The sequence below is a fragment of the Gymnogyps californianus genome, chromosome 11 (assembly GCF_018139145.2).
Source record: "Gymnogyps californianus isolate 813 chromosome 11, ASM1813914v2, whole genome shotgun sequence".
Taxonomy (NCBI): Eukaryota; Metazoa; Chordata; class Aves; order Accipitriformes; family Cathartidae; genus Gymnogyps; species Gymnogyps californianus.
Window position 1 is genome coordinate 22,841,126 of NC_059481.1, and position 12,224 is coordinate 22,853,349.

The 12,224-nt window shown below is 39.2% G+C and overlaps 1 protein-coding gene across 1 annotated transcript in view; it reads left to right on the top strand.

The window, feature by feature from the left end:
• The first annotated feature begins 2,566 nt into the window (after positions 1-2,566).
• Positions 2,567-12,224, top strand: part of PIAS1 (protein inhibitor of activated STAT 1) — a 35,035-nt gene continuing 25,377 nt past the window's right edge. Inside the window, exon 1 of the mRNA XM_050903025.1 lies at positions 2,567-3,008. Coding sequence (XP_050758982.1) covers positions 2,567-3,008 — 442 coding nt within the window. The remainder of the gene's footprint in view (positions 3,009-12,224) is intronic.

Below are 12,224 nucleotides of genomic sequence, written 5' to 3' on the forward strand. Positions count from 1 at the left end.
TGCAGCGACGTGAGAGACTTTTGCCAGCACGGCTGTCTGTCGGGCTCTGCTTCCCCGTGCCACTGATTGACACAATCCACTGGCAAAACTCTACGGATGTGTGTGTGTGGGGGGGGCACGTTTGTTTTAAGGCATGGCCTCTTTTTACTTACATTTGTGTAAGAAAGGTTCCTATGACGTGTGAAACTAATAAAACCACAAGCCTTTATTGCTGTTTTTTTCGTGACTGCGTTTTTAATCGATGTCTCTGTTAGTGCCCTCAACGTTGCAAGTAAAAATGTTCTCGTCCTCCTTTGTAAGGAATGCACCAGGGTGGGGAAGATCTGGGGAATTTTATTTGTTTTGGTTCGTGAGTCTGGCTACACGATAGACCCTGCTTTCTGTATGCTTATTTGTAACTTGCCTATACCTTCAAAAAATGGAAAACATCCGACATGTAGCAGGAGCTTCTTTGTTAGCTCAATTATTTCTTAATCCTCTGTGTTTTTTGCAATTTAGGCCTATGAGTTTATTACAAAACAAGAACAGAGTGAAGCTCTGAGAGGTTCTGGCTGTTCAGGAAGTGACTTTTAATGGTGATGGTAGCAGGCGTTAAACCCTTCAGCTATAACTACTCATTCTGTTGAAGAAATGTTTGTAAAGCATTATAAATAGTGTTTTTCCATGTTTCAAATCTATTTGTTTCACTTTCCTTTCAGCTGTCAGCACTTCAGATTGTAACTGAAATGCCTTATTCTTTTAAGACATCTCTGTTTCTCACAAAGTACCTCGTCTGTTCTCATTAGTAGCTCCGTGACAGTCCCATAGTTAAAAGTGTGAAGTAGGTTCTCCGGGTATTCAGAGAAAAAAATGCCAGCAAACTCCTGTTATATCCGAAGTGTTTGTGGCAGTCTGCAGCAAGGTTTATCTAAGATTTGCAGCGAGGTTATTCAGTTCTGTTGGTGTGGTTCAACAGAGCAGAAATTTAGTTAAATCTGTCTGAGTGCATACCTCATTAAATACATGAATCATCTCATTTAGGGCTTTTAAATAACACGACCTATTTCAGTGTAGGAAAATACCTCTTGTGGACACCTGTGCATTGAAGATCTCTTGCAGGTGCTGGAGGTTTGAGGAATTCATAGGAGTTTCGGGCTGGTTTTGCTAAAGCTGAGGATAGCGTACTTTCTAATATTAGCACTTCTTTAGGTTTAAGAATTAATGTGAAAATAACTTGAGTAATGTACATACGTTGCACAGTTGCACAGTTTGCACTGAATACTTTGCACAGTTTGAAGAACTAAAGAGGATGGGAGCATTTGTACTCAATTTCAAAGACTGTTTGCAAATGCAAGTGCTAGTTTGGTTATTCAGCCTTCAGTGGCTGGAATTTGCAGAACCCTGATGTGCTGAATTAGCTGGTTTAGTCCTAAATATATACTTCAAGTATTATTTTGAATTTGATCTTTTGGATTTGACTACAAAATATTCAGGTTATTTAATGGTTTCATACAGAAGATCCAGATAGCCAGTCGTGGCGATGAATTCTAGGCATTTCACTTTCTTGTGATTTCTTGGGAATCCAAAATTCTACAGGAATATCATTTCAGCTGGTGTCACAGGCCTTGTGACGGCAAACAAGCCGCTGTCAAGCACTGAAAGAAGTTTTAAAATAGAAACTAGGCTCGTAAGTTGACTTTCTGGCTCCTGCTTGACCAGCGGGGAAGTACTTAGTGCACCCAGGCGATTGCTGGTTTCGCTACTTTGCATAGTGTTTTTCTCAGTTCCTGAAGAAGTGAAACAGTTTACAAGTCTTACTAGTTTGATTCATTAGACCATATTGGGAGACAGTAAAAGACCGTGTAAATGAAGATGCTAATTAATAGAAGGCAAAGCCCTACTCCCCCACCCAAAACAGAACATGCAGCTCTGATGTGAGAAGTAAGGAAACGGAATCGGAAGAAGTTTCCTTTAACTCAGTAATGATCATATGGGGTTGAACACAACTCAGATTATAATTTCTCTCTCTCTTTTTAACATTGGTCATTTCTCTCCTTTCCTTTGAACCTGTGTGGATTAGTTATGCTGCATGGCAAAAAGTGAGGGGGAGACTTGAAAGTGAAGTAGGGTTCCAGCGTTAAGGACTGGCACAGCTTTTAAGTGCAAGTACTGGAGACTTGGATATTGTCAATGTGTGACTTTTTATATCTAGCTGGAAGTCAAAAAATTCGTTAACATTAGAGATACTAGCAGAACAGTGATTAGAAAATAGTTACGTTTACAAGCTTTTTTTTGTACTGGCAGCTTGTCCTTCTCTCAGTTTTTTCCCCCCGGTAGTGCTGTCCTGAATTGTGTATGGCAAATGGAAATCCCTTTAAAAGTTGCTCATTATAGACTTTCGAAGTAGATGTATCTGTCTGTGAACAAGTACTGTTTTACATTATATTTCAGATAATCAGTGGGGGAAGAGCAGTGGTGGTGTGCCTTTAAAAACTGTATGCTTAATGGGATTAGGCCACATTCTAATGTTAGTGTTTAAGATGATGTAACTTGAATACTAATTTTTTGTTTTGTTTCTTTTAAGCAAATGGTTATGAGCCTTAGAGTTTCTGAACTGCAAGTACTTCTGGGTTACGCGGGGAGGAACAAGCACGGACGAAAACACGAACTTCTCACAAAAGCACTGCATTTGTTAAAGGCTGGCTGCAGTCCTGCTGTACAAATGAAAATCAAAGAACTCTATAGGCGAAGGTTCCCTCAGAAAATCATGACACCTGCAGACTTATCTATCCCCAGCGTACACTCGAGCTCCATGCCAGCAACCTTGTCTCCGTCTACCATTCCACAGCTCAGTTACGATGGCCACCCTGCCACGTCACCATTGCTTCCCGTTTCGCTTCTGGGACCTAAACATGAACTGGAACTCCCCCATCTCACATCTGCGCTCCACCCTGTCCATCCCGACATAAAACTTCAGAAATTACCTTTTTATGACTTGTTGGATGAGCTGATAAAACCTACCAGCCTAGGTAAGGTTGCAAACGTTGTAATAATATTTGAAGTCTTTTTTTTTTTTTTTTTTTTAAATAGTAGTGGATGAATTCAGCTGCTAATGCAGTAACTGGTTAAATATTGCATCACACCAGTGTTTAGAGAATTGCTATTTTTGGTAACTTTTGGAACAGATTGTTCTACATGGAGAGACATCTTACGTAACACTCGTTAGTTGCTTTAGCTGAGCCACTAAATATGGTTCAAAGATCCGTTATATTTAAGGGGTGAGTTTGACAAGAAACGAACTAAACAGTAGTTCTTGTAAACCATAGAGTTTAATTATTTAAAAAAAAACAAAACAAAAATACCCCCAAATCCATCACGCCCACAAAATCTTCTCATCTGTGCTGGGAAAGAATGCCAGGCTAGATATTTGCTGTGATCCATCACAGCCTCAACGTCTGAGTTTAGGAAGACTTGAGGTTCTTTTGCAGTTGTGGCTACTTTTCTTTAAACTGTCTGTTGTATTAAGGTATGAATCACTTATGTAGCTGCTGAGAATAATCTCATGCTTACAGAGCATTATATAACTGTGTGATTTTTCTGGCTCTGACTCCACATCGCACTTAACAGTATGGTTAACTTTTAATACTCTTAAAAATTGCTGAAATACAATAGTCCTGTTGATTTCTGGAGGGGCTGCTTGCATGTTGGAACCTTCTGCTGTCTTGAAACCATGGAAAAGATTCACTGTGAGAATGGCTGGTAGGAGGAGGAGATTTGTGAGAGTAGGTACGGGGAGATGGTGGGTGAGTGAAAAAAATGTCCTTTGCAAAAGAGATCCCTTGTAAACAAAAATGAGCAGGTACTTAACAGTCTGAACAGCTACAGGGATGTAGGAGGCCTGATATGTGAGTGGTGATGGTGGTCTGCAGATTTCTGAAGTATGTTGCACAGTTGTTTGCATATTTGTTTTAACAGTTATAAGTGAGACATTGAGGGAAAAACAGATAGCTTTTGATAATCTCCTCTTCTGGTTCAGGTATTCTTTTAAGAGGTAGACTGTATCTGTTTAGCTTTAATCTAAACCCTAATTGATTAATAAGCATTCCAGGCAATGCTGGTGGTGCAGGATAATTAGGTACTCAGTATGTCTCTCATCACTTTTACATTATAAATACTTAAAAATAATGCTATAATTTCCATAAGACATTCCAATGCAGGAATTATGGTATGCATTTATTCCTAGATGTGATAAGAACACTTTGCTGTCAGCTCCATGTCTGACAAACCAGCCCCAAATGAAGAGATCATAATTCACGCTCTGTCATGTCTTATTGCTTGAGGAGTTTATATACAATAGGGTATTTTCCCCCCCTTTGTGGACTCTCAGTGTCAGGGTAAGAAAATGGAAGTGGATGAAATTCCAACCAGATACCTTTTTAAGCAATCTCTGTCCTTTCAGTTAACTTAAGGGTGTGTTTGGGGTTTTCGCTTTGTATGTGCATCCTATGATGTCTTTCTGTTTGTCTGAAGCAATAATATTAAAAAGCTTTTTTTCTTGTGCTTTTGGGGGAAGAGTCTCATGCCTATGAGAAATGGTTGGTTGTTTCCTTTTGTAGTGGAAAGTAATGTTGCTACAGATTGTAAAATTGCTAACTATAAATGTCATGAAGGTATTTTAGAGTAATAAATATATATATGTTAATGAAAAAACCTATTGGATTAATAACCAGTGATATGCAGCTTTATACGCCTTCAAAGCAACTTGAAGCAATTGTGCATACAGCTTAGCAGTTTTAAATGCAAGTATGGAGCAGACTTGTATTAATTTTCTCCATTTATGCAGTTACTGATACTCTAACTAAAAACAGTCTTAAATGATTTGTTGAATATTTGCCCCAAATGGTTTGGGCATCCTTCTCACTGCTGCAAACAATGTGGGTTTCCTCAAATGTCAAATTTGTAGGTTCCCTGGCTTTGTTTTCAAATGGCAGATGCATAGTACAGACACTCAGAACTTCTCCTTGGCATTTGGCCAGTGCTTCAGCATCTCCTGTTTGCTCTTTCCCATCAGATTCCTCATGGGGTAGGGATAAGAAACTTTTGAATTTACTCTGTTTCCCTCCACCACAAGAACGAACTGATGACCCGATGTGGGGGGTTGAATAATTATCTCTCTGCTTAAAATGGAACCTACTGGAATAGAGACAAATGTGTGTATAAGAGAGAGAGAGAGAATGAGTGCTATCTCTGCTGATTTGAGGATCTTTAGATTCTTCTGAAATGATAGTTATTACGTAAAAGTTGGGCAAAGCACATCTTTGGATGTGATTCTCCCTGGTCTTTCCCAAGTCAAGGTGGAATTGCTTGGAAGGTTTGCTACAGTAGTATTCTGTCCCATCAAGAAGTGATTATTAATTTGAAAAACAATAATTTGACAAAGCCTCGGGGAAGGGAGTTACACAGCAGGGCACTTGAACATGCGTTCTGTACCCAAATATTTTACGTAGGTGGGTAGTACACAAGCTAATGTGAATAACAGATAAGGAAATTAAATTTGCTAACTATTATTTTTAATGTCAAGAACAAAAGGAGGAAATGGATGTTACCTTCTTACACTTGCTTCCTTAAAATGTAGCTCTGAACTGTGATTAAAATCGACATGCTAACTGCTTGCTGGACTAGATTCATGGCAAGGGGGAAATGCGATGCTTTATCCATCCATACCCTTCTCACCAACAGCTATTGAGGATCTTTACTTGAGCATGGCTGGCTGAAGCATGTGTGAGAAGCTAAGCTTAGAAGGCTGTTGGCTAACTTTTTTTAACTTTCTCTGGCTCACAGCAGCCCGTACAACTTGTAGCAGTGAGTAGGATGCTTGCAGAAGAGCAGACTTGCCTAGCTAGTTGAACTTGTAAACTCAGCCTATGCTACCTCAGCCTGCTCTTATTTGAAGAACTGAAAATAGCAGCTAGGCCCTGCTGAAGGTGGGTCTCTTCTGCTGTTGCTCTGCTCAGATAGCAGAGTCTCTCGCTTCCTTCCGAGTGTTTCAAGTACGTGACTCCTGCGTAGCTCTTTCAGAGCCATGTGGCTAATACTGACAATTACGGTTATGCTGGCTGTGCTGTCAGGGGATGACAGCATTTTCTTTACTCCCAAGAAGACTGTCAGTGGGCTTGTTTATCTGAGACGAAGAGATATCTGTCCATGTTCAGTGCAGCTGTCGAATTTGATCCATACTTTATTAGTCATCCTCATTGCAAAATTGAGAAAGCATCTATATTGGACGCTTTTGTGTACAAGCCAACTAGGAATGCTCTATATTCTGAAAATGTATGTTGGTGGACGAATCTGTACACTGAGCTCTTGCAGTGCTAGTGAGAAGTCTGAACGCTCTACCCCATGGTTGACCACGATTTGATGTGATTATATGACTGGGTTTTTTTGGAGGAAAAGGTATCCAGTTTGGCCTTGATGGAATGTATGAAAGTTGCCTTATTATTGTGACTTTTCTGTTGTTTTTTGAATAGGAACACCTTTAAATATGAGAATTTTGGTTGTTAGTTTCTCAAGTGAAGCTGAAGCTTTGACTTAATTTTTCCCTGTTTTCAGCCCCCAGTGCACAGACGCTGCTAATGGGTTGTTTTTTAAGCATAGGGCCAATTTTCTAAAAGTAACTTCTAATACACAGATAAGATCTCTTTTGTGTGGTGGAATGTGTTTACTATGAGGTGAGTAACAAGTACCAAATTCTGCCAGATTATTATGAAAGGGACATTAGATAATTAAACAACATCTTAAAAATACTTCTTGTTACAGCATATGTCACTCCTAATTGCTTTAGCTGTGTAGTTGTTCCAAAAAACATTTTAAGTAGGCTATGGATCTTTATTTACCTGTAAGGGGAAATTAACCTTTTCAGTTTAAAGGATTAAAGAGGCTGTGGGCTATGCTACTCTCTTAAAAGCTGTCCGAATGGCATATGGATGATCATCCTACAGTTTACTTGCTGTGCTTCAGGTTTAAGCGATATGGAACACAACACTGAAACTCGGATCTGAGCCATGGAAATTGAGATTTTTACCTACAGGTCTCAGCCTCCTGGAAGGAGACGACAAACATCAGGCTTTTTGGGGAGTCAGAGTATCACTTACAGAAAGCATGCTGCCAGACTCCAGATACTGGCTCCATCGGGTGAAAGGAGCTTCCAGTGGCTCTCCTGAGGCTTGTCTTGATTTGCTTAGGTCTTAGTTTAATTTCTTAATCTGTGGACTCTAATAACAGGGTTTCTCCAATAAGCAGAATTTCACCCCTGGTGCCTGCCCTCAAGAATTATGTGCTTACTAACCAACGTTCATGCTTCTGACTTGCATTTACCTTGAAATTTTCTTTTTGACTGTGATTGATCATGGTTACTTGGACATGCTGTGTTCTTGAAGACAAATCTTGCAACTGATCTGACTAAAATCTTTAGGGTGACTGTAGTTCAAGGTACAGCTATTAAACAATTAAACAATTCAGTGCACTTAGAAATCTAGGTTAGAAACTATAAAAGTTTTGTTTGGCGAATATTTCTCCCTTTCATGTATCAGCAAGCTGATCTGTTGCTCTGTGCAGTCAGTATCACGGTTTATATGAAAGTCACGCTTTTACTGTCTTCTGTGTTTGTTATTTTTTTAAATGTACTTTGTGGGAGGAAGTTCAACAAAACACTGTATTCTCAACTCAGGCTTGAGCTTTCTGACTTCCGGCTCTACAGCTTTTAATTGTGCAAGAATAAGCTGAAATATTAGCTCTGTCTTGTTCATGTGCTGTAGCTGAACTAGAATTACAGTGCACTTAAGATTTCTTTTTCTGGCTTCAACTTGTATTTGCATGTGGTATGCCTCAAGTTCATGTATAGAGAACCTTTCCATAATCTAGAGTCTGTTTCTTTTAAGTATGAGAGAGCTTTAACCAACTGGGTAGCTCTTGTGCTACAAGAAAAGGAGTATAGTTTATTACTGCTCACTTTAGCTGATTGCTCAATCTCCTCATGCGTAGAACTGAGATCAGCCAAATTCCAGGACCTTACAGGATATGGATGTTTTCAGACACCGCTGCTCTGATGTGAATGGATCTAGGAAGCCACTTTGCTTTCCAAGATCAAATTAGGATATATTTTTGATAATTGATAATTTGATACGGAGTTGGGCTCGATGATCCTCCTGGGTCCCTTCCAGCTCAGGATATTCTATGATTCTAATTAAAGCTTTTAGTAGAAGGAATTACGACAAACCACGTGGTTCACTCAAAGCATGTGAGTAATCCGTTAATAATCAGTGAACCAATCTAAGCTTGGAGTGGTATCCCTTTTAAGTGTTTGGAGAGCTTGAGGCCTAGCAGTGGTGCTCACATAGCATGAGAGAGGAAGCTGCGCTATTGCAATACGTGTTTTTTAAGATTTCCTCTTGCAACCAAGATGTTGAGATCACTTAGTAGTTGTTGGAAATGCTGCTGGGACTTGGAAGTCTTCAGTAACTTGGAGTCTTACAGAGATACCTTCATCTCCCTTTATGATGGCTTTTAGAAGATGGTATGGGTTGTGCTAATCCTGGTAGAGAGCTTACTAGAGACTCTGTTATCTAATCATGAACTTTAAACTTAATCTTTTGCCTTTCCTGTTAGCCTTATAAAACTTGCTACTTTCTTGTTGAGAGTAAAAATACACTAGAAGCAGGATACCCTGTGTAGGGACGTGGCAGTGCTAGCTTTTTAGTGCTGCTCATTTGAAGTATTTAACGGCTGTCGGTGCTCTTAGGAATAGAAGCTAAAATTTTCAAGCCTGAATGGCAGCAGTTGAGTTCTGGGACATATATTTAGGTGTCTCAAGAAATCAAGTGACCTGAGTATGGAGGATCCAGTGGTGTTCCTTCTCTCTGGAAAAAATGATGGAACAGATAAGCAGTGGAGATCTGTGGGCCCAGGATGGGCAGCGGTGAGAGGAGAGCTGGGGTAGGTCGGTATTTACTCCACAGAGGTAGGTTGGGAGGGCAGAGAGTTCTGGCACTGAAGGTCAGCATGAAATTGTCCCTTAATACTTACTGTAGGTCTTCAGAAATCCTCATTGCTCAGAAATGCTCTAATACATGACTGATTAAAAAAAAAAATCAAACATAAATATCTGTCCAATTGCACAGAGTTTCCAGCTGATCTATTCTGTTAATACAACGTATCATAGAGAGTTATAAAATATGTAATATTTATGAATTAATTGTAGCCCTTGGCATATTTCCAGGCTGTTTTCATATATATATTTAGGCACTATTTCAAATAAGCTCCTTCGTGTCTCTACTCCCTGCCTTTCCCACCCACAGTATAGCTCTGCCGATTCCTTCTGAGTATTAACTGTTAAAAGCTTAAGTTGAACAGAATCTAAAAATGATCTTAAGTGATAAATGCAGCAGACTGACCAGAACTGGAGTTCAGTTTTTCATCTGTTTTAAGCTGAAGAACGTGGCGTTGTCACTTCACAGTAATGCAGTGTATTTGTAAGTGTAGTGCGGTTGTAACCTGTGGAAGTGGGTTGAGAGCTAGTCACCGCTGTCAAGGAAAGAATGATTTGTATGTTTACTGAAATGCTTTCCTTCAAGTACTTTTGAAGTGTTTTGAAATGTTAAGGTTACGCAACATACATTGTGATAAGTGATTGAAATGAAGTGAAATGGCCAAAATGTCACAGCAAGTGCGTGACGAAACAGAAACGGGAATCTGGGATTTCTCTTGGTGCTGGACGTGAGCTCGGTGCAGCCGAGCTCCTGAAGCCCACGGCTTGTGCAGGGCATGCTGCGCTTCTGCACAGCCCTCGGCCCTGCTTTTAGATGCCTGCCACGCAGCTGGTGAGGGCGAAGGGTCCAGCTTTGGCCTGGTCTGACAGGGCTCTAGCGATTAGCAAGAGGCTTTTCCTGCCTTCCAGGGGAGAGGGTGGCTCCGAGGAGTGGTCTGGCCAGGACCGACCTGATATTGCAGACTACGAGTGCATTTAATGGGTAGCAGGAAATTAAGGATATGGTGGGTAGTCATTTAAAAGGTACTGCTGCTTGATTCCAGAAGATGGCAGGAGCTTGGTGCTAAGAGGTTGTGGTTAACAGAAAGGAAGTGTTTATGTATAAACACTTGCGTTACCCAGGAACTTCATAAATTGTGGTGGTTTTAAAAGGGCTAATGATACATCCCGAGATGTTGTAGATCCCCCATTAAGGTGTATCCTCTCATTGTTTCTCTCCCATATAGCTGCTTGGTTTCTGCTTATATACAGATATTGCAATGTACTGTACACAGGCATTTGATCTCGTGTCCAAAAGCAGTTGTATAAATGAACCTTGTTCAGGATTGATACAAGAGGTTTTGGACAAACTACATTATGAGGAGCTATGTGTATATAGTGTTGTGTAATGGATTTCCTGGTTTCTGCTGCAATTGAACATAATTCAAAGTTTGTGTGAATTTTACCTTTTTAAAAGGTAAACGTTTTCTGTGCCTTAATCTAAATGCAGTAATTTTGGTCTAGCTTGGAGGCAGTGTATTAAATTTTCAGCAGTGATACTTGAAAGAGGATTGAACGTAATTTGATACAATGCCTTCTGTTGTTTAAAAAAAAAAAAAGGCAGAAAGCAACAAAATGAGGTATCTTACCTATCTGGGGAAGATAAGCAAGAATTATTTATGTATTGGGTTGACAACTTCTACAATGTTTATTCTGGCTAATATTTTGACAAATTTAACTGATCAAAATTATGTACTGTATTAGGTTAGTGAATAACCAATTAGATATCTCTTGTTTATCTTACAGCATGTAGCAAAAATTTGCTATAGTCCTGATACTCTTACTTAACATAACTATTTTTGCCTTTGCAAATAAACATGCTATTATAGGAAATCATTGGTAATAGGCCAATTCAATGATAGCTTTTCTCATGGCCTGAACTTGGGTAATTACTGCAGTGTAAAGTGCAAGTTTAATTTTAGTCCAAGTATCTTTCTGTATTAGAAGGTAATATATTCCCTTCACTATTTAATAAGCTGCACTTGGTGATGATAGATGGAAAAGATTAACCTTAGTATATTGGCAGTATGACGGTTAGCTGCAGTTGCATTAGGAAGCGTCACCACCTCAACAGTGTGATAAGATAAGATTCATTAAAGATTTTAAGGTATCTGTTCTTCAATGGAAATTTAGAGACTGGCTTTTTCTCAAGACAGCAAGAGGTATTTTACTGCAGAAAGATTGTGTGGCTATTTTTAGCCGTGGGTACTGGTGAGGTGGAACAGAATATTTTTAGAGCTGTAGAAAATGCAGCCACTCAAGCTGGGTTCTTTTTTTTCACTCTAGCACTACAGGGTTTTTCCAAAATAAAGAATAAAATTGGTAGGAAATGTTTTTTTTAATGTATCGTTATTATTACTTATATAAGTAATATATTCATTGTCTATATATATATGCACATGTATATACACATTCATATAGAATTTTAAGTGTTTTGGTCCTGTGAATGATACTGTCATGTATTAAAATAGTTTTTGCTCAGATTTTGAAAACTCATTACTCATGTGAAACGTTTAACAAAATATACAACCAGCAAGGCATAATTGGGTCACTCTCACTTAATATATACCAATCCCATATGCTGTTTGGATTGTTACTTGAATGAGGTAAGCATGAAATAGTTCAAGAAACTGGTGATAGTGAATTGGTAAAAAGAATAGCTTTGAAGAAGAAACTCTGCTCTGTAATGTTTTTGCAATGTTTTAGGCATTTTAGAGTGTGTTGTACTGATGTTGGGGACCTGCAGAGGCAACGGACCTGAGCTTGTGCTGGTTCTTAGTAAGTGTACGTATGTGTTTAAAAGAAAATGTGGATTTTGTTCATTGCCTTTCCTGGATTTAAGCTGGATGAATGAAGAAGTAGTAAATACTCCCCTCCGCCCGCCCCGCTTCAGCACCCCCTCAAAAATGGTGAGATTCTGGTAAGATGAGAAGTGGGTTTTATACAGCTTGTCTGAAACTGTTCTTGTTGACACCCATTTAATTATGTAAGTCTGCTTGAAGAGCTTTCTACTATACTTTCAAAACTTGCCATTTCAGATTTCTGAATTATTCAGGAAATTTTTTAGCAGCAAGGTAAAGCGATGCTTGTGATTCATGGTATTTGTTTTTTAAATTACTGTGCCTTTGTTCTTTACATGTAAACTTAAAAAAAAATAGAAGTC